This window comes from Bos mutus, chromosome 7 (genome assembly GCF_027580195.1).
Source record: "Bos mutus isolate GX-2022 chromosome 7, NWIPB_WYAK_1.1, whole genome shotgun sequence".
Taxonomy (NCBI): domain Eukaryota; kingdom Metazoa; phylum Chordata; class Mammalia; order Artiodactyla; family Bovidae; genus Bos; species Bos mutus.
In genome coordinates, this window is record NC_091623.1 from 101,866,948 (window position 1) to 101,889,154 (window position 22,207).

Genomic DNA, 22,207 nt, shown 5'->3' on the forward strand with positions numbered 1-22,207 from the left:
GTAGGACATCTCCCATAGGATACTCAAGCCTCCTCTCTGGCTTGCTTTTTGGGCAAATTGTGACTAAAGAGAGACTGCTGCTGCTGCTAAACCGCTTCAGTCGTGTCCGACTCTCTGCGACCCCATAGACGGCAGCCCCCCAGGCTCCTCTGTCCACAGGATTCTCCAGGCAAGAATACTGCAGTGGGTTGCCATTTCCTTCTCCAAGGCATTTATGCATGCTAAGTCGCTTCAGTCATGTCTAACTCTGTGTAACCCTATGGACAGCAGCCCACCAGTCTCCTCTGTCCACAGGATTCTCTAGGGAAGAATACTGGAGTGGGCTGCCATTTCCTTTTCCAAAAGAGAGACCGAGACACCGCCAAATGTGAAGGCAGACTAAGCCTGGCTGTAACTAGCTGTCTGGGGCCTCTGCAGTCCCTAAGAAGGAAGCCAGTGTTCACATAGGGCACTTGGAGTTACCAGCAGTCCACCCAGAGGAACCCCCTCTCTGTCTCCGATAGCCAAAGAACATTTTGTGTTGAGATTGTCCTCCCTTAACTTTTTAATTTTTCCCTGTCACCAGTTTTGTATTCAACCATTCAGAATTCTCTGGGTACTTTAGGATCCTGTTTCATTAAAACATGCTGTTGGGTAACAATTGCTAGAATTTTCTTCAAGTCATTTTTCATGTCAGTCCCCTTCATCCTCATTGTTCTCCCTCTAAAAAACTGGCATCCGGTAGGGATGCTTTAAAGGTCATTTCTGCTGACCCTATCACTGACTCAGAGAAAAGAGTAGGGGTTAAGTCCGGTGCCTACACCACACAAAATTTAGTCCTGGGCAAGTATAATTCCTACTGTACATATCTATTGGCCAAAGGAAGAAACTGAAACACATCTGGTCTCTAAGACTCCTCAAGGTTGCACTGATGGTCAAGGTCTGAGCTCTATTTTTTAGAATAGTAAGACTGAATAACGCTGTGTGCTGTGGGTGTGCGTGCTAAGTCACTTCAGCTGTGTTCTGCTCTTTGCGACCCTATGGACTGTGCCTGCCACGCTCCTCTGTCCGTGGGATCCTCCAGGCAAGAATACTGGAGTGGGTTGCCATGCTCTTCTCCAAGGGACCTTCCCGACCCAGGGCTGGAACTCGCATCTCTTATGTCTCCTGCGTTGGCAGGTGGGTTCTTCACCCCTAGTACCACCAGGGAAGCCAAGAACGCTGGGCTACTGAATTTAAATATTGTAGGTGCCAAGATGGGACTGGGAGTCTCCCTCACTGGGTGGATCACAGAGGCGTGCAGGAGATTGCAGAGTTGGCACTGTCCTGTGGAAGCTGGGGTGGAGAACTGGTAGGGCCTGGGAGGCCTCTCAGACACTGGGGTCTAATGGGCCTTAGACTGGGTCCTTTCACTGTTAGCACAAAATAAACAGGAGATGCAGAGGCATGTTACAGCAGACAACCAACCGACTTCATTCTGGCCCTCCAACTCTGTCCCTACAACAGGACTGGGAGGCAGGTGTCGCTGCCCCCATTTTACAGAGAAAGCAGCGGTCAGGAAGATGAAGCCTCTTGTTAAGGATCCTATGCTCAGTACATTGCAAAGGAAGAGCTTTGAGTTCTGCTCCTTGATTCAAACCTCCTCCCAAACCAAACTCCACCTTTCCCACGTACAAGACTACAGCTGAAAAGGATCACTGAGGACACATTTTAGGTCAACTCTCTCTTGGTTTACAATACAAGGGAATGGAGATCCTCGACAGAAGTGATTGCTAAGGTCACAAGGCGTGCGCGTGACAAGCTGCACTCTCGGGAACCAAGACTCACTTTCTTCTTTCCTGTGCAGCCTCCTGGGGAGGTGGGGGAGGGGCTGCAGCTACCGGGGCCCTGGCGTTCCGGGGCGGTCCCTGGCGGCCGTGCATTCCACAACCACCCGAGCACAGCGAGCCGGGTGCCGAGCTGCGCGTGCCGGCCACTCCTGCGCGCTCCCGCCTGCCCGCGGCTCCGAGCTACCCGGCACGTTGACGGCCGAGGTCCGAGGGCCAGGGGTCGCATCCCTCTGCTGTGGAGCCCGCCGTCCCCAGGACATCTAGAGAAGCGTTCCAGCTGCCTCTGCCCCAGGAACTTTTCGCAGACCTGGCACGATCCAGCAGCGGCGGTGGCCGCGGGTTTTCAAAGCAGCTGCGCGGATCTCGGGTGAGTGGGGTCATCGGGTGCCCTTCGTGGGCTCCGGCTCTCGTGCTGCCTCTACCCAAGTGCCCTCCCAACTGCCCTCTTTTTATCTCCTTTTCCCCCCTCATTTCTCCCTCTTCACTACTTCTGCTTTTTCTTATCTCCTTCTGTCCGCCCTTAAGTTCCAGCGACCTTCGGCGCTCGATCTTGAGCCTCCCGGGAGGCCGGAGCTCGTATGGGTGGGCTCCAGCCCTCCGGGAGGCAAGTGTGTTCCGCGTTTCCCTGCCCCTGCCTGTGGTCGCGGGAGGAAAGGGGGAAGCGCGCCCCGTCCTTGAGCAGGTTCTGCTCTCTCTTTGCTCTCCAGGCGCGGCGGCGGAGCTCGGCTCCCGGCCTTAGCGCACCCGCTGTGGGCGCTGCGCTGGCAGTTTGGGTCTTTGCACCCTCCAGAGCAGCAGGCTTTCTATCTTACTTTTCTCAGAGCCCTGCGTGGAAGGCGCCGGAGTTGGAAGTCAGGGGTGGTGGGTTCCAGCCGTGGTTTGTTACTAGCAGTTCTCTGCCTGTGAAATGGGAAAAATACCCTTTGAATTCCGATCAAATGAGAAAGGGAAAGTTCCAAGTATCTTGGAGACAAAGAAGCCTTCCTCCCAAGCTCCTCCTGCCTCTTTATTTAGGGTTGTTCCGACTGCCAGTTCTCCCGCACCGCTCACCCGCCTCCACAAATTCCTTGAGGGTAGGCTCTGTCTCTCATCCTCAGCACCTGGCACAGGACGCCCAATACTGCCTACTGAATGAAAGAGAGATATAAATCTTAAAAACCTCGTACAACTGTTAAGGTTGCTTTTTGAATTGAGTGGCCAGTCTGGGCTCTTATTCATGCAGCTCCTGACTCACTTGTTCTAGTCTTGTAGGCACCTGGGGGCTCCTGTGTGACCCATTTATCTACAGATTCCCTCGAAGCTCTAGGCTGCAGCGGTGAGAGCCCCTCAGTTATTCAATCATGGAAGATTCCCTGATCATCTGCTAGGATCTGTGATCCCACTGTTGGGGGTAAATAGTCCATAATCCCGCAGGACTGTGAAGGCCTGAGTAGGCGTGGGGTAAGGGGTTGGGGTGGGAAGAACTGTTTCCCTGGGAGTCAGGAAACACTCTGAGTACCTTGAGGGGTATCCATATCTGGACCTTGCCTTTGCCATCCCCGTAAAATAAAGAAGTGGAGGTGGAAAAGTTGGGTGTCTGTGGTTAAATGGGATGTGCTTTGGGGTTATTCAGGCCACTCAGCAATCCTCTGAGCACATCCAAAACAGCCCAGCTGGGCGTCAGGACATCAGGTACTTCTGTAGTAAAACCCAAGAAAAGCCAAGGAGAAATGCTTCTCTGCTCTAGCGGAGACCTCGAGTTTCCAGCGGTCTCGGGGTTATGAATCATGCCACGGGGGTTATAAGTCATGCCCCATCAAATCTTCCCAACACTTGACCACTCAGCGCGTCAGCACTGTGGGCTCCGCAGCACACAAAAAGGTCTGGGGATTTCCCATTTCTGGCCCAGCCTGAGAATCCCTGGGCTGTGGTGAGGTGTTTGAGACAGAAAACCAATCAGATGCTCTACTTTGGGAGCTGAGTACGGCTGGGTCACATACTGGGCTCTGAGGTGTCAGACTAAGGGGACAATAAGAGGTAGGTACAACCTTAGATACTTTCCCAGCCATATTCTGACCCTTCTTTTAAGAAGAGTGCTTCTGCTTCTTCTCCATGAAAGCACTTCTTCTGTTTCTTCTTCTATGTTTTAATAGAAACCCAGAAAATATTTCCGGGGACAGAGGATCTTTATCTTGACTGTCTTACACTGTTGCTATTGGCAGTGGTATCAAAGACAGGCACGTGTCCTCCCACTCACAGTTTGTAAGAGTAAACACTAGTATTACCACACCCTGCTGACGGCTGCCTGGTTGGCCAGGTAAGCTGAATAATGTAACAATAATCATATTTGTTATTGTTTAGTTGCTAAGTTGTGTCCGACTCTTTTGTGACCCCATGGACTGTAGCCCGCCAGGCTCCTCTGTCCATGGGATTTCCCAGGCAAGAATACTGGAGTGGGTTACCATTTCCTTCTCAGAGGATCTTCCTGACCCAGGGATCAAACATGCATCTCCTGCATTGGCAGCAGATTCTTTACCACTGAGCCACCTGACATTTACTGAGCACTTGCTATTAGCCAGGTATTATTCTAAGCATTTTATATGTATTAACTCATTTAGTCTTTACCAGAATCCTATGAGGTAGGGATCATCATTGCCTCCATTTTATAGATGAGGAAACTGGGGTCCAGAGAGAGTAGCTTACATATATCACACAGGAAGTAAGTGGCAGAGCTGCAGTTTGAACCCAGGCAGTTTGGCTTTGGGGCCTATACTCCGAACCTCATTGTAATTGAGGGGATCTAGGTTCAGATCTTGCCTCTGTCAATTACTTACAGGGTGACCTGGGGGAGTTAATTGAGAATTTGGCAGCCTCTTGACCAGTGAATCACTAGGCCCCCTAGTATCAGTTCATCTCACTCATAGACAGTGAACCTCAACTGAGAGTGATGTACATCTGGTGTAAAGATTAAGAGTTAGGGAACCAGGAAGGGTAACAGGTCAGAATTATGACTTCTTGGCATATCAGAAAGCAACAAAACAGATCCAGTGACTAAACTGTGTACTTCAAACTGCTTAGTTGTGTACACATACAGCTTCGTTATTTTGGTGATTTGGATCCTGGTGGGCTAATTGGGCATGTGAATTGCTGATGACCCACTGCATAGGATAGGATAGGGGGAAAAGACATGGAGGAAGGAGGCAAAAAGACAGAGAAGACAACCGGGCTCCCCAGATCAGTTACGATCAAGATGACACATCTGGCACACACATCTCGCCTCCTAACTCCCTGCCTCAGGCTGACACTGACATTCAGGACTTTTCAACAAACCTCTATAGGGACGGAAGATCCTTCTTAACTTGGTGCTCTGGCCTCTACTGAGGGACTGTGAAGCATCTGTCTAGCCCTCCCAGACTTCCCGCTTCCTTCTTCTTGGTCAGAGAAGTAACAAGGGGGCCAAAACAGGAGACTTTTCTCTTTGAGTGCCCTGGTGGCATCTTAGGGAACATCTTGGGGCTGTTTAAAGATTCATCTTTTTCCCTCACTCTTTTCTAGATTTTCTTGATTGGTTTTCAACCCAACGCCATCCTGACTGGGGCAGGGATCTAGGGGCAGCAGAGTCAGTCTTTGAGAGCTGGCCCTTAAGAGGTCACCTTGTCCATCCTCTCCTATTGACCTACAGGAAACTGAAGCTCAGTTTGAAAGAGGAAAATACTCAAGATCGCACCCTGCATTCATTTTCTAATGCTGTAACAAATCACCACAAATTTAATGGCTTCAAATATATTGTGATACAGTTCTAGCAATCATAGGTCTAGTATGGGTCTCCTTAGAGTAAATCAAGGCATCATCAGCTTGTGTTTCTCTCTGGAGCTTTGAGGGGACTTGGTCCCCTGCGTATTTGAGTTGTTGGTAGAATTCAGTTCTGTGGTTGTAAGACCAAGGTCACTGTTTTCTTGCTGGCTGCAAGCTGAGAGGCATTCCCTCTTCTCAGGCCACTGCATTCCTTGGCTCATAGCCCCCTTTCTCCATCTTCAAAATAAGCAACAGTGAGTCAGATCCTTTTCCTATCATATTTCTCCCACTCTTCTGCCTTCCTTTTCACTTTCAAGGATGCATGTGAGTAGATTGGGTTCACCTAGGTAATCAGGCTAATCTCCCCATCTCAAAGTCCTTAACTTTAATCACATCTGTAAAGTCCCTTTGCCTTGGCTCCTCCCTCTGAGTCATGCTTCCTTGTTCATATTCAAAGTTTTGAGGACCAGGACATGCAGATCTCTGTGGAGTCGTCTTTCTGCCTACCACATACAGTGAGGCCCACTTTAGGAGAATGGCTTGTTCTGGATCACACATCTTGGCAGGAGATTTCCACCACTGTGGTGCACTTGCAGCTCTATCAGTGACACCCCTCTTCCCCCCAGTTCCCCAACAGTCCACCTCATGGAGAGTGTCATTTGTCAGCCCAGCAGCAGCAGGCACTTAGTCAGTGGCAAATAGCAATGGTGGACGGTGGAGGCTTAAACAGGATACTGTGGATTTGGGCCTGGGTTTCTCCTGTGCTGGCTCCCTGCTGATTTCTAAGACTCTGTGATTGGCTGGGTCAGATGGTACGTGCAGTCGTGAATAGCTCTGGCTTGATTTCTAAAGTCTTTGAAATATCTTGGTGTTTTTCCATTTTTCCAGCCACAGAAGAGCAGATAGAAACTCAGGCAGGGAATAAGTCTTTGTACTGTTAAGAATTTTGAAGGCGATAGAAGCCAACTGGGGTAAAACGAGAACAGAGTTCTCCCCAGAGACCTGGGGTCATTGGAGAAAGTCCTCTGGTTTATTTGTTTCACATTTTTGATACTTGTGTGTCCTGCCCATTCCTTCCTCTGGCCCCTTTCTTTAGGACAAAGCTCCCTGGTGAAATGGACTCCTTGCTGAGTTGGTAAATGCTTGAGGCTAACTATAACACTGTTTCCAAGAGTAAATATGAGGCTGGGATGGCCATTTCACACTGGACTTGGCATGAGGAATCCCCTCCCCTTTTATCAGCCTCCCTGTCCTCTTTAGAGAACAGTGAGAGAAAACTCCATATTCTGGGCAGCAAGTCCCCAGCCCCTACACCTACATCAATGCCCAGCCCCTGAGCACAAGGAATTGAAACTTGAATTTGAACCACCAGCCCAAGCAAGTCGGGAAGAGGGAAGTCTAGAGGATGTTATTCAGAAAGGCCAGTGCTTGTTTGTCTAGTACATATAGGATGAACTGGGAAAGAAAGCGGCCCCATAATCCTTTGGGAACGTACAGAGATCGAATCAGAGGGTGTCATTTTATTTAAAAGATAATGTTTTGACTTTAAGGTCATTGAACAGGGGTAAACATCCTTTCTGGACCTCCCCCACTAAGTTCCAGGAGTTAAGTCAAATCTAATGTTCCCCAGTCCATATTCATTTCTTTGTCAGTCTTATATTCATCGGACACTTACTGTGTGCTAGGGCCTGTGATGGGTGCTGAGGGAACAGTAGTGAACAAGAGACTTCTCTCTTCTTTGTATTTGCTTCTTCTCTCTTTGTATTTGCATTTGAGTCAGCAAAGATGGCCAATAAAAACAAACAAGCAAAGAGGCCAATCTGAGGCTGTGAAAAGTGTGTGCAGAGAATAAAACAAGGTATGAGACAGAGAATGGCTAGTGGATGAAGGTGGTAATTTAATAGAGAGGGTCTGGAAAGGCTTTTTCAAAGACGTAACGTTTAAAAGTTGAGGTCGTGGTCATTGAGACACTGCATGTTGAAGGGAAGATTTAAGATGATCTAAGTGCATTCTAGGAAGAGCGAACAGCAAACAAAAAGGTCTTGAAATGGGACCAGCCCTCAGGATATAAGTCACTAAGTAGCCCAGCTACTGGGTGGCCAGTGGGATCCCTTCTGTCTGGCCTAAGTGCTTCATTCTTTTCTGACGATCCCACCAGCTCTTTCTGAGGGTGGAGCCTCGGGAAGAGGTGCTGTGAACCAGGCCATGCAGGTAAACCCCCTGGTCCACTGCCCTGTGAGCCATTACCTTGTTGCTGACATTCTGCAAGATGCTTCAAGAGACTCCTCCAGCTTCAGCGACTCAGAGCTGGTTCTGGCTGCCTCCTCTGTGGCTTCCGTGTCTAGCGGAAAGAAAACAGCAGCACTTGGTGCTCAGTCAGAGCTATGGACTAAGTCCACACCTTCAGGAAGTCACCTGCCTCTATCTGCCTTTTCTCCCACTGTGGCATAATCAAGCTTGAAGCAGCAGGAAGTCACTTCTTTTATTGTGTTCTTCCTTGGAAAACTCCTTGGTGGTAAAACCGGTTGGATAGCCGTTGGCAGTCTCTCAAAAGTTAACTGTTAGCTGCGGTTCAGATGTGGAGAGTGTGCATTTCCGGTGGAAGGTTAAAGATGGGAAGACATCAAAGGCTGTTTGTTTATGAAACTATCACTGCAGTTTCTTGATCAGACACAGAGCAGTCATGGTGCCTAAACTCAGTGGTAGGGGCCACTGAACTTTGTGTGACTTTAGGAGCTGTGGTCGCTAGCTCAGTTTAACATTTATGAAGCCCTTACTGGTGCCTCAGACAGTAAAGAATCTGCCTGCAATGCCGGAGACCTGGGTTTGATCCCTGGGTTGGGAAGATCCCCTGGAGGAGGACATGGCAACCCACTCCAGTATTCTTGCCTGGAGAATCCCCATGGACAGAGGAGCCTGGCGGGCTACATTCCATGGGTTCGCAAAAGTCAGACACGACTGAGCAACTAAGCACACACACTACTGTGTACCAGGCAGTGTCCAAGTAAGTACTTTGTATGCGTTACTCATTCAACTTCAGGGCATCCCCGTGAAGAAGTTACTATTATTAGTTAATATTATTCCCATTTTTACAAATGAGACTGGAGCTTTTAAAGGTTAGATTTCCTGCCAAAGCCACTAGCACTACATATGCTCCCAATATACCAAGTAACTCGTCAGCTCTGGGCTTTGTTGATGATGGTTTTCTACTAATCCTGCCTTTCTCCTTGTTTGTTTCTTTTGAACTCCTACATATCTTCAAAGTCCATATCAAAACCCCCCTTTTGGGTGAAGTCTTCTATCTTACATAGACAAAAACAAAGGCATGAGAATTAATATTTTTTTTGAGCATCTATAATTTTCTAGGACTCCATACATATTATCTCCTATTATCCTCACAATAGGATGTTGCAGTGCAATGCTTCTAATGTCCTTATTTGGAAGATGAGAAGACCAAGGTTTAGAAATTTTAAATAACTAGCCCAAAGTCACACTTCTATGGGTAAAAAACAGAATTCAAATCAAGTACTCTTTCTGCTTTTTTTTCCTGCTTGGAGATGGCATATGGTTTGTACCTTCAGTCTACTTCTCTGCCTTTTATTGCAATTTGTGACTGTAATTAATGTCTTTTCCTCCAGAAGAGTGTGAGCTTCTTAAGGAAAAGCACCGTATTTATCTCCACACCCACTCCCCAGTGTTAATCACAGTGCCATGAATGTTTATTGAATTAGACTGAATTGCTACTCTACTAGTTTCATACTTGGACTGGAAAAATAGGTCAGACTAACCAATGCTGCTGCTGGTTGATTAAAAAAACATCATTAATATGGATTAAGCATCTATCAGCTTCTGTAACGTCTCAGATGGTATTCGGGTTTGATTCCTGGGTCGGGAAGATCCCCTGGAGAAGGAAATGGCAACCCACTCCAGTATTCTTGCCTGGAAAATTCCATGGACAGAGGAACCTGGCAGGCTACAGTCCGTGGGACTGCAAAGAGTCAGACATGACTGAGCAACTAACACTTTTACTTTTAAGGATCTATCATCTTTGTTGATAAAGTGAAGTACAGTCCAAGTTGGGATGTTACCAAACTCTAGCCAAAGCGGGTGAATATTTGCTTAGGCCAGAGAGTCCCTGTAGTCAGGGATTGTTAATCAAAGGATGAACATTTGTAGAGTGCTTACTGTTTGTCAGAACACTACTAAGTACTATATGCAATTATCTCATGGAATTCTCCTTAACCCTATAAGGCAGACTATTATTTTCCCATTTTTGTTTTCAGCTGAGTAAATGGAATCATTAGGAAGGTTAAGTAACTTATTCAAGGCAGGTCAGCTAGAAAGTGGTAAATCTCTTGGATTTAAAACAGCCACATTTAAATCCAAGCCAACTGGCCTCCTAGTCTGGCCTTTAACACTACTGTGTAGTCTGAGTGTTTCAGAAATATTTCCTTGTTGTTTCCAAGTATTCTTTATACTTCTATGAACTTCCATCACCTTACCAGATTACAGTAGTTTGAGAATTTGTTGATTTAAGAAATGTTTATTCAGTACCTATACCACTGAGTAGAGAGGGAAGGCAGTCTGTGAGGACAACTGTGCTGGGTACAATCAGTGCTGGGGAAGAACTGTAATCCAGGCAAAGTCCATTCCGCTCCCAGTTTTCAACTTCTATGCATGTTGGCTTTCCCCTCCAGTTTGGTGAAATCTCTCATTACAAGTAGGATTCTGGTGTCTCCCTCTCTTCTCTGATGTTCTTCCCCATGGTGAGGAGTAAATAAGTTACAAGGTTTACCCTTCCCTTCTTCCCTGGGTTGATTTGCATTTGGACCTTAAGTCAAAGAGATGAAACACAAAGGGTGGAATTCTATCCATGACTGATTCTGACAGGACCCTGCTTTGCTTTTTAGCGGTGTGTCTGTGTGTTTCTGGAAAACCATCTCACTGCCTCACCTTTGAGGAAGTTGCTTAGGACTCTGAGCCCAAAGTTCCCCCTAGGTGTTTACAGTAAAAAGGTATAGTCAAGAAGCCTGTGGAAAACAGTATGGAGGTTTCTCAGAAAAGTGAAAATAGAATTACTATATGTTTAGCAGTCCCACTCCTGGGCATATATCTGGACAAAACTTTAATCCAAAATGATACATGCACCCCTATGTTCATAGCAGGACTATTCACAATAGCTAAGACGTGGAAACAACCTCAATGTCCATTGACAGATGAGTGGAGAAAGATGTGGTGAGTGAAGTGTGAAAGTTGCTCAGTCATGTCTGATTCTTTGTGACCCCATGGACTATATAGTCCATGGAATTCTCCAGGCCAGAATACTGGAGTGGGTAGCCTTTCCCTTTTCCAGGGGATCTTGCCAACCCAGGGATTGAACCCAGGTCTCCCTCATTGCAGGCAGATTCTTTACCAGCTGAGCCACAAGGGAAGCCCAAAGACATAGTACATATATACAATGGAATACTAGTCAGCGATAAAAAAGAATGAAATAATGCCATTTGCAGCAACATAGATACAACTAGAGATTATCATACTAAGTGAAGTAATTCAGAAAGAGAAAGACAAATACCATATGATATCACTTATATGTGGAATCTAAAATATGACGCAAATGAACCTACCTGTGAAATACAAACAGACCACAAACATAGAGATCAGACTTGTGGTTGCCAATGGGGAGGAAGTTGGGGGAGGGATGGAGTGGGAGGTTGGGGTTAGCAGATGTAAGCTATTGTGCATAGAATGGAGAAACACCAAAGTCCTACTGTGTAGCACAGAGAACTATATTCACTATCCTATGATAAAACACAATGGGAAAGAATATGAGAAAGAATATATATGTATAACTTGAATCACTTTGCTATACAGCAGGAATTAACACAACATTGTAAATCAACTATACTTTGATAAAAAACAAGGAAGCCTGGCTGGCTCTCATTCTTTATATTAGTTCATTCTCTATCACTGCTTACTCCAACCTGCTGCCCCACTGCCTTCTCCTGACTCCCATCTGAAATGGGATAGTGATGGAGTTGAAAGAGAGTGCTGCAAATCTGGAGACCTGAGTTGTCCCCTGAGTCCTGCCATTAAATTGCTTTGATGACCTTGGGTAAGCCATGTCCTTCATCTGTAAAATGGAAGGTAGACTAAAGTAGATAGTGTCTAAATCCTGTGTAGATTTCTAGAATATCATTGGTTTGAAGAAGTTTCATCTCCGCAGAACACTCAGTAGGATGTAATATTGCTGTATTAGTTTTCTATTGCTGCCATAACAAATTACCACACTTTAGTGGCTTAAAACATACATATATAATCTTAGTTTCCCTGAGTCAGGAGTCCAAATACAGTTTAGCTGGGTCCTTACAGAGATGCAGTCAAGATGTCAGCCAGGCTGCCCTGTCATCTGGGGACCCAATAGGGAAGAATCTGCCCACAGCTCTTTCGGGTTGTTGGTAGATTTGTTTCTTGCACCTCAAGGCCAGCAGAAAAGTATCGTTGACCTAGGGAAGGTTTCAGCTTTCTTTTAGCCTTCCACCTTATTAAGTCAGACCCACCCAAGGTAATCTTTCTGATTATAAAGCCAGCAATTCTGGGGCCTTAATTACATCTGCAAAATCCCTCACCCTTGTTATGTGACCTAACCTAATCACAGGGTAACTCCAGGGAACAGATTGTGGGAGCCATCTTAGAATTCTGCTTCCTGTCATTGTTTTACAGAAATAGCCTGTTTGCAGTTATAACTGGAGCATATTCTTTCCTGAGTCAGGTCAAATGACTTAGCATATGAAATCAGTTCTAAAACTTACTTGTTCCTACACTAAAACTACCCTGCTTTGAACTTGCTTTTGGAACACAATATATTATGCTTCCCTTTATTCTTATATAATTATCCTCCAAGTTATTTTCTTCCAATACTGTTCATGAATATATAGTTATGCATTGTTGTTGTGTCAGTCGCTCAGTCATGTCCAACTCTTTGCAAACCCATGGGCTGTAGCCTGCCAGGCTCCTCTGTCTGTGGGATTCTGCAGGCAAGAATATTGGAGTTGGTTGCCATTCCTTTCTCCATGGGGTCTTCCTGACCCAGGATTCAAACCCAGGTCTCTTGCATTGTAGACAGATTCTTTATCATTTGAGCTATTGAGGAAATAATTTAAATTTAACTTATTTTAAGTTAGTTTTTCTATTTGAAATCATATATTGTAAAAAAATACTAAAGAGTCATCTTTGTCCTTAGGTGATTCTTAAAAGTATTTTGTTCCATCAATATTTGAGAGAGATGTATTGAACTCCCCCACCATAATTGTAAATTTGTCTATTTCTTATAATTCTGAGATTAAGTATATAAAAATTAAAAATCATTGGATCTTTTGTTATCTCTAGTTATACTTTTTACTTAAATGTCTACTTTGTTCAATGGTAAAACAGCTCTACTAGCTTACAGAATTCATGATGGATGGTATTTCTTTTGTTTCCAATTACTTTCAATATTTCTGAACCCCCATGTGTCTCTTGTAAAAGGTATTTATATTTTTATATACTCTGATAGTTTTTGTTAGTTTTGGTTTAAATCTACTATTCTTTATGTGCTTTCTATTTGTGTCACACGTTCTATTCCCCTCCCCTTCCCTTGTTTTCTCTGGAAATTATGTATCCATTTACTACTGTTAAATGGCTACCCTAGAGATTACAATATACATCCTTGATTTCACAAAGTTCAGTGTTACTAGTTATTTTGCCCTTTCCCAGAAAATAAGAACACTTTGATTCTGTTTCTTCTCCTTATTATTATTGAATATTTAAATTTTCTATTTTATCTAAAATTTTATTTCATCTTAATTCTCAGTTATTTTTGTTCACTTTAAAGAAATCATTGTTTTCTAGATTGCATTGTTTCTGATGAGATGTTAGCTATCAGTCTAATTGGTTTTCACTTGAATATAATCTTTTTTTCTCTTTGTCTTTGATTTTCAGCAGATTTACTATGATGCACCTAACTATGGATTTTACTTGCTCTAACTAGAACTTTATAGGGCTTCTTGAGTTTGTGAATTCATATATTTAATCAGCTTTGAAAAATTCTGCTATTTCTTACTGTAATGTTTTTTCTTCCCCATTCTGTCTTCTTTCTAGGACTCCAATTACATGGATGTTGTATTGTGTCACTGCTTCCTCTATACCCCTCACCCAGTTTATTTTCCATCCTTTTATTTCCCTGCATCATTATATTTTTTTCCCTCTGATCCTCCAGTTCACTAATTCTTTTTTTCGGCTATGTTTCATCTGCTGTTAAGCCTATTCACTGAATTTTTATTTTCAATTATTGTATTCTTCAGTTCTAGAATTTCTATTTGGCTCTTTTAAAAAATCTGTTGTGTTCTTTCTTATAGTTTTCAGTTCTCTGTCAAAATTCTCAATCTTGTTTTATTTTCTCCTCAAACATATTAATCAAAGTTACTTAAAATGTGTGTGTCTGACAACTGCAATATCTGGAGCCCCTGTAAGTCTTTTTCTATTGTCTGTTGTTTCTGATGTTTCCATTCTAGTCGTTTTGTCTTTTTTCCCTGCTGCTTATTTTTAGTTATGATTGGACATTATATTTGAATAAGAAATTTGAATAAAAGTTTGAATTGTGCTGTTATCTCCTCTACAGTGGATGTAAGTTTGCTTCTGCCGACACCTGGAGGTGCTAGCAATCTAGAACAAGCTTAATTCAATTTCAAGGACTGTGATGATTCAAAGCTGGGTTGCAGTCTTGGGGTTTAGTATACTTCTTGTTCACTCCTGGCACTAAGAGTGCTCTTTGAAGTCCAAACCCAAAATGCAAGGGCTTTGTTCTCTCTGTCTTGGCAGTCTTATACTCCTGAGTCTGTCAGAAACACTGTTAGTCTCCGTCCTCCACTAAGGGAGATGCTGCTTCAAACACCAGGCTTACCTCCCTGGATTTGTCTTCCCCAGATCTTAGCCTGGTAATTCTTCATTATTTTGCTATTTCTTAGTGCCTTTGAGCAGATTTTTTTTTGGGGGGTCTAATTTTTCTAGTTGTCCTCAGTAAGAAAACAGGTCAAAATTATCTAGCTTGACATTACCAGAAGTGAAAATCCTAATCTTTACAGATTCTCTTTTTCTTTTTCTTAATTGAGGTACAGTTGGCATATAACAATATATCAATGTACAACATAAATGATTCACAATATGTATATGCCATAAAATAATCACCACAATAACTCTAGTTACCATCTGTAACCATACAAAGTTACAAAATATTTTTTATGATGAGAACTTTTAAGATTTACTCTCATCACTTTTCAAATATGCAATACAATGTTCTTGACTATGGTTACCATGCTGCCTATTTGTTAATCAATTTTTTTTGTTGAGTTGTATGAGTTCTTTATATATTTTGATTATTGACCCCTTGTCAGATATATGCTTTGCAAATATCTTCTCCCATTTAATAGGGTTGCCTTTTTATTTTGCTGATGGTGTCCTTTGCTGTGCAGAAGCTTTTTAGTTTAATGTAGTCCCACTAATTTAATTTTACTTTTGTTGCTCTTGCCTTGGAGTCAGATCCAAAGAATCTTTGCCAAGAGCAGTGTCAAGGAGTTTACTGTCTATGCTTTCTTCTAGTTTTATGGTTTCAGGTCTTTAATCTACTTTGAACTAATTTTTATATATGGTGTAAGATACTAGTCTTGATTATTTTGCATGTGGCTGTCTAATTTTCCCAATGCCATTTGTAAAAGAGACTATCCTTTCCTTATTGTATATTCTTGCCCCCTTTGTAGTAAGTTAATTGACTATATGTGTGGGATTACTTCTGGGCTCTCCATTCTGTTCCAGTGATCTGTGTGTTCATTTTTATGCCACTGCTATTTTTGTGTGTTATTACTATGATTTTGGGGCTTCCCTGGTGTCTCAGACAGTAAAGAATCTGCCTGCAATGCAGGAGACCCGTGTTCAACCCCTGAGAAGATCCCCTGGAGAAGGAAATGGCACCCTACTCCAGTATTCTTGCCTGGAGAATCGCATGGACAGAGGAGCCTAGTGGGCCCCATGGGCCCTAGATAGAGTTACTAGTCCTGATAGTGCTCAACCAAAAACCACATTGGTCTATCAGAGAGGTGAAAATTACTTGTGGGGGAAGGGAGTCTCACAGTTGAAAGGTAGATAGCACAGATGAGACACTTTGAATTCAGTTATTCTAATACTTCTGACTTGTAGAAATTTTTAATTTATGAAATTTATACATATATATGTATAAATATATATATATAGTTGGCACTAGAAGATTTGCCAGATGATAGAATTGACTGGAAGGATTATTATCTTGTAAACAAACTTTCAGTTGCTTAAGAAAAACAGTCCCAGAAGTAAAACTTGATGTTTCAGAATCAGGCAGCAGGGAACCTGCACTTTCCTTCCTGCTGCTGCTGCTGCTGCTGCTGTCACTTCAGTCGTGTCCGACTCTGTGTGACCCCATAGATAGCAGCCCACCAGGCTACCCCGTCCCTGGGATTCTCAGGCAAGAACACTGGAGTGGGTTGCCATTTCCTTCTCCAATGCATAAAAGTGAAAAGTGAAAGTGAAGTTGCTCAGTCGTGTCCAACTCTTAGTGATCCTATGGACTGCAGCCCACCAGGCTCCTCCGTCCATGGGATTTTCCAGGCAAGAGAAGTGGAGTGGGGTGCCATTGCTTTCCTTCCTAGTTTGGACCAAATAAACTACTTGATGGATGGGATGAATATTTTACCTTTGGAGAAGGTACAATGTTTTCCTCCTTTGAAGGAACTACAATTTTTTACTCTTTCACTTAGTCTTGTTAGTAGATATAAAATAGTCCTTTTGGGTTTCTTAACTTTTCCACTGAATTGTCTAAACTGTTTAAGTTTGTGGTCTAAAGTGGAGCCAGGGTGTCTCCAGGTCACAGGGCAGGTGGTGTAGGGCCTGGAAGGCACCTGTGATTGACAACGCAGTAGCTTCTTTGTCCGTTCAGGGTGACTTTAACATAGTCTTTTAGATAAACATTGAATATATGTTAAAGTTCATCTTTCATTAATGAGGTAAATAGCAGATAAAGTATGCCAGTTTGAGTTAACAAGAATTTAGGCCTGACTGCTGTTTTGCCTCCCATGGTCATAAAAACATTGTATTTTTAATCAACGATAAGGTTAAATTTATGACATGGTTTGTGCCATATCCTCTGACATGACCTATTAATCAGAAATCACAAGTGATATATCTGCATAGCAAACAATGAGCTTGTTGATCTATAGTTACTCATTAGATGTATCAAGAAACAGTTTTACATCCTCACAAGGCGCCAATCACCCAGATGCCAGAGGTCAAACAGAAGTCAGCTAGCAGCAGCTTAGCTGAGTCCTGCTTTTTCTCAAGTAAAATTTTCTAGCATGCCATTAATAGTGCTGAACATATGGTTTGTGTAGTTCCTCTTTTGGGGAAAAATTTTTTTTCTTTCACAGTGGGGAGAGGTGGAAGTGACCGGAATCTCTGTTACGTGGGAGGGAACAGGTCATCAGAGAGCACGTGGGAGCACTCAGAGGATTGAAACAGGGAGATGGAGCCCCCGGTGCCCTCTGACACGTGGCCGTGTGTATGTCCAGCCTTAGAGCCCCGGAACAGGGGCTCCAGAAGGGTCCTCAGAGAACATTACGGCCGGTGGCTTTCAGTCTGTGTTTTGAGAAGCCCAAGGGGTCAAGGAGCAGCTAAACAGTTCTGCTGTACCAAGTGAGCAGGCTAGCTGGGAAAAATTATGTTCACAGATTTTTTCAGTTACAAGAAAAAAATGACTTCAATTTCATCATAAAATGTACATTTTGGTGTTACGGTTTAGTATTGCTTTTAGTTTGAATTGTTTATATGAAGGGGGTGGGCACCCTAGTGTCTAGTGTTTAATGCCTGCTCTAAGGATGTTTATACAGCTCTGCTGATGAGATAGGACCCCCAACCCACTCTCTCTGGGCCCTCCCCAGCAATCTGGAGCAGCTCCAATTTTATCTGTTTTTGTGATTGGGTTTTAAACAATTTCATGTGTGAGAAAATAATAGTGATATAGTCTAGAATACAGATTAGAGACCGAGTTTCTTTTATTCATCTATTTGTTCTGATTTGTTTCAGTTAGGGTCAGTGATCTGATCAGATTTAGGTCTTTGAGTGATTATTCTGGAAGGGGGTGGGCTTGAAGTTGAGGGAAAACCTCAGGACCTCAGTTTTGCCACCTAGGAAACAAGGCTGATGTTAGCTTCAGTGGGTTTTGGTTGTGGATCAGCCCTGGAGCTCAAGTTCCTGTAAATAACAGGTTTTCCTTATGAAAATCAGCCAGGGAGATTATGTGTTCCTGGCATTTGGAGTTCCAGAGACTGTTTGATGTTAATGGGTTTACCAGAAAGGGCTTTTGTGGGGTTCTTTTGGCCCAAGGCAAGCTAGCTATTGATGTAATCAGGAGGCCACAACGGATGATTTCCCCCACCCCGTCTCTCTTCAACAGTGTGCTTCTCCTGTGACTCATGCTTCAGTACCTTAGACCTTGGAGAAAGTGACCTTGTTTCTGAGGCTGAGGCAGGGCCGGCCTGTGCCTCTTCCTCCAAGGCCTGATAATCCCCCTGACTGATAATCTGGTGGCCTGGAGAGCCTTGCCAGAGGCCTCTCCTCCATCCTAGAACTTGCCCACATCTATCCAGACCGACTACAGAGTACAGAGGAATCAGTTCCCACAACATGGAGCCAGGAAGAGTTGTAGAAGCCATAGAGATCATCTCGTCCAGGGGTTCCCAAACCCAGCTGCACATTCAAATCACCTGGGAAACATGGGGAACAAGGTCCCTCTGGCGTCTAATTCTCTGTAATGGGACTCTGAATCGACATTTTTTAAACTGTCCTAAGGTGGTTTTCACTTAGCATGGTTTATGGCATTTAGTGACTTGGAACAATGCATGGTGTATAGCAAGCACTCTATATTTGTTAAATAAATGAATGGAAATTGTTGCACAGTAGTCCATTATATGGATATACTCTACTATATATGGCTACTTCTGTTGTGTTGGTTTCTATAGCAAATGGTACAGAAACAAACTTCCTGGTATGCACGTCTTGGAGGCTGTACCTCGGGTATGGTAATCAGTAAACTTACTTAACGCAACCACAGTAGGCACAGAGCCCAAAGCCATGAAAAAGGAAAGGTTACTGATGCAAGGAGAAGCAGGAAATAGGACTGAAATTGGGAATTTTGCCCAGGACCTTGAATCACAGAATTATAGATCTTTTAGATCTAGAAGGAACCATAGGAGACTGTTCTAGCCTGTGACTTCTGGGCAGAGAATGTATCACACCTGTGGCTTTCGGGTTGCATACTTACCTGGGGAGCCAAAGAGAACTCACTGGAAAAGTGTGTGTCTGGGGGCTGCGGGATCTTTAAAATTTTTGACAGGAACATTGACATGTGACACCTCTCAGACATTGTGACAACTACTAGCTCAAGACAGTTTACAGTCTGACATTAATCATACTGCATTCCTTTTGGTGGTGCTACATTTTGTGATGCTGAGTCTTTGGCGGTTGCTATGATAGGGCAAGCACTGCGCACAAATGAACGTGGAAGAGGAAGCGAGCACGGCCCCATCCCATCTGACTCCACAGCTCAAGAAGTTGTGCAGTGCCTCACAGTTGCACACGTGTCGTTAGGAAGTAACTGGCTCAGAATGAAATACAGACTTTTTTCTTTCAATTTGTGTGTATTATTTTTTGCAAACAGCCATGCCTTTGTTAGGACATAAATGCTTAGTAAATTGAACCTAACTACATGACAAATGGAACCGCAAGGTATTTCTTTTGTCCTGGAGTGCTGTGAGAAAATTACTGACACAAAGGATGCTGTGAATCAAAAAGTTTGGGGACAACTGATTTACGTCTTTTAGCTGCAAGTGAGAGAAACTATACGGACACTGGCTTCAGCAAAACCAGAGTATTATTCGCATATATACCGGGGATGTCCAGGGCTGCAGATAGTGTCAGATTGGCTGGGTTGGGGTGCTCACCTGAAGTTGTCAAGACTCCACTTCTCTTTCCATGTCTAGGACATGCTCTCACATGTGGGTGAGATAGCCCCATGCCCATCCTTTCCAGACTCACATCCTTTCATTTTAGCAATCCCAACAGAAAGCATCATCTTTCTCAATAGTTTGCGCACAAAAGTTCCGGGAGGACTTTGGTTGACCTAGCCCGAGTTATTTGCCTATCCCTGAGTAGAGGCTTTGGAGATCTGTAACGGCCAAGCTTAGGGCACAGTCTTTCCCTGTGCTCAGGTGCGTGCCTTAACTAAACCACACAGAAAAGGTAGGTTCTCCAGGAAAAAGGAGGTTCTGTTACCAGAAGAGGAGAAGGGGTGCAGGACCAAAAGCAATGAATTTTCCACCTTACAGATGAGGGAACAGTCTGGGGGTATGATAGTTTAATAGTTCAACATGGAGGCTCTGGAGTCCTAGCCATCTGGCTTTGTTTCCTTGGGCAAATTAACTACATCTACACCTTTTAAGGCTTTAGTGTCTTCATCTCTAAAGTGGAAATAACTGAAGATAAAGGCCAAGAAATAAAAAAGCACGATGATAATAGTCCCTACCTCAGAGGGTTGGTGGTTGAAGTAAGGACTGAGTGCGTTAATACACATAAAGTGCTTAGCCTAGGGCCTGGCATATAGGAAGCCCACAGTAAATGAGGCTTTTATTATTATTAATCAGGCGACATCAATAAGTACACAGCAGCTGGTAGGTGACCTACCTTCTGACTCCTAGAGCAGGTTTCCATCCCACTAGGAAGGCAGGGAGAAGGCACAGAACGGTGATCTGCTCTTTCCTGTTTGTGCAGAGTGCAGCAGCATGGAAGCCACCAGCCAGATCCCCATGGAAGCTGTGCTCCCCAAGCACATCCTGGACGTCTGGGTCATTGTCCTCATCATCCTGGCCACCATTGTCATCATGACCTCCTTGTTGCTGTGCCCGGCCACCGCAGTCATCATCTATCGCATGCGATCCCATCCCATCCTGAATGGGGCCGTCTGAGAACCTCCCGGGAGGGGTGGGTGAGGGATGAGGACAGCGTCCTGACCCCCAGCATCTTCCCCTTTCCTAGAACAGCAGCAGGGGGAACTTTGCAGCGTGGACTTTGGAGCTCGACATGTGAGGAGACCTGAGTTCTGGCTTTGATTCTGCCACTGGCCAGCGGTGTGAGTTCGGTCCAGGGACCTAATTCCATGAGTTCCAGGTTCCTTATCTTCCAAACGGGGATCATGCTCCCTGCCGTCCTACCTCATGGGGTTGTGAGAACCCATGACCTGGTGGAGGTTAAAGCTTGTTAGTGAGCAGATTCACAGGTGTTAACTGTTGGCTGTTGATCAGCTTTGAAGAACCATAGACCCTTATTACTGATGAGAGCCTTCAAGGTGATGAGGGAGACCCTGGGGCAGAGCAGCCTTGCCAGTGACCCTCAGGTGAAATGAAGCAAAAACTTCATTCCAAGGGACCTCGTTCCAAGGGACCAACAGCATGTGGCTCAATGTTGTTTTCTTTGAGGTGCCACTCCCTCGAGTTTTCTAATTTGGGAGGGAATTAAGTGTGGCAGGGGGAGGGAGATGGGTGGATCTTCCCAGGACACCAGAAGCTCTGCCCCCGTGCAATCTGGAGGGGGCTCCACCATTTTTTGGCAATGACAAGGGATCTGGGGTGATGGACTTCATTTTGCATTAGATTTGCAAAGCTTTGACACTCAAGCAGTGTTGGCAAATGCAGAATGGCTGAGTTCCCTGGCCAGCTTTCAGGATCTCAGTCCCCATCCCCTGTGAGCTCCTCTGCCCCAGCTCCTGCATAACACATACTCCCTTCATTCCCTCCCGCCAACACTACAACCATTCCAAGGTATAGGCTTATATTTTAAGAGATGTTCCCAGGAATTTGAAACTAACTCAAACAACAATGTTTATTTTTAATGCTATGACTTATATTTATATGTATAGGGAGATTTCTGGACTACTTGAGCTTTTTGGTCAAAACCAGGAGCATCTGGAGATTGGTTAAATTATGTAAGAAGATAGCACAGGTTATCAGGATATTATTGTGTGAAAATTATATACTTTTACTTTGATCTGATTTCATTGATGTACACAATTAATTTCCAATAAAGTGCTAGAATGTAGAATGAACATGTCTGAAGTCTTTCTTTTTAAACAGCACCTGTTAAACTCAGTAAGAGGATTCCACAGAATTTATGGCCTTAGGGACAGGTTGAATGTTGGAACAGAAAGGGAAAGAGGACAATGAAATTGGCTTCCAGGGGTCTAGCTCGTGGGTGAGTAGTTGTGTGCTTTACACAAAGAATGCAGGGAGGGGAACAGATTTTGGAAGTAAGATGATGAGTTTAGTATTGGGTTGAATATGCTGAGTTTCAGGTGCTTGTGATATGCAGGTGGACCCTTTCAGGCTGCTACTGGAAACCTGGGATTATGTTTGGGGGGATTATCTGTGTATGGTAGATATGCTACACAGGGGGACAGGAACACCCAGGCAGAGTACAGACCGGGAGGAGTTAGGCCCTAATGCAGTACTGGGAGGATG

At 44.3% G+C, this 22,207-nt stretch overlaps 1 protein-coding gene across 1 annotated transcript; it reads left to right on the forward strand.

Annotated features, from left to right (window-relative positions):
- Positions 1-1,876: 1,876 nt before the first annotated feature.
- Positions 1,877-21,795, forward strand: SMIM3 (small integral membrane protein 3). Its single transcript, XM_005897331.3, has 2 exons — positions 1,877-2,175; positions 20,466-21,795. Exon 2 carries the CDS (start codon positions 20,477-20,479, stop codon positions 20,657-20,659), a length of 183 nt encoding a protein of 60 aa, XP_005897393.1. The 5' UTR covers positions 1,877-2,175; positions 20,466-20,476; the 3' UTR covers positions 20,660-21,795.
- Positions 21,796-22,207: the final 412 nt, after the last annotated feature.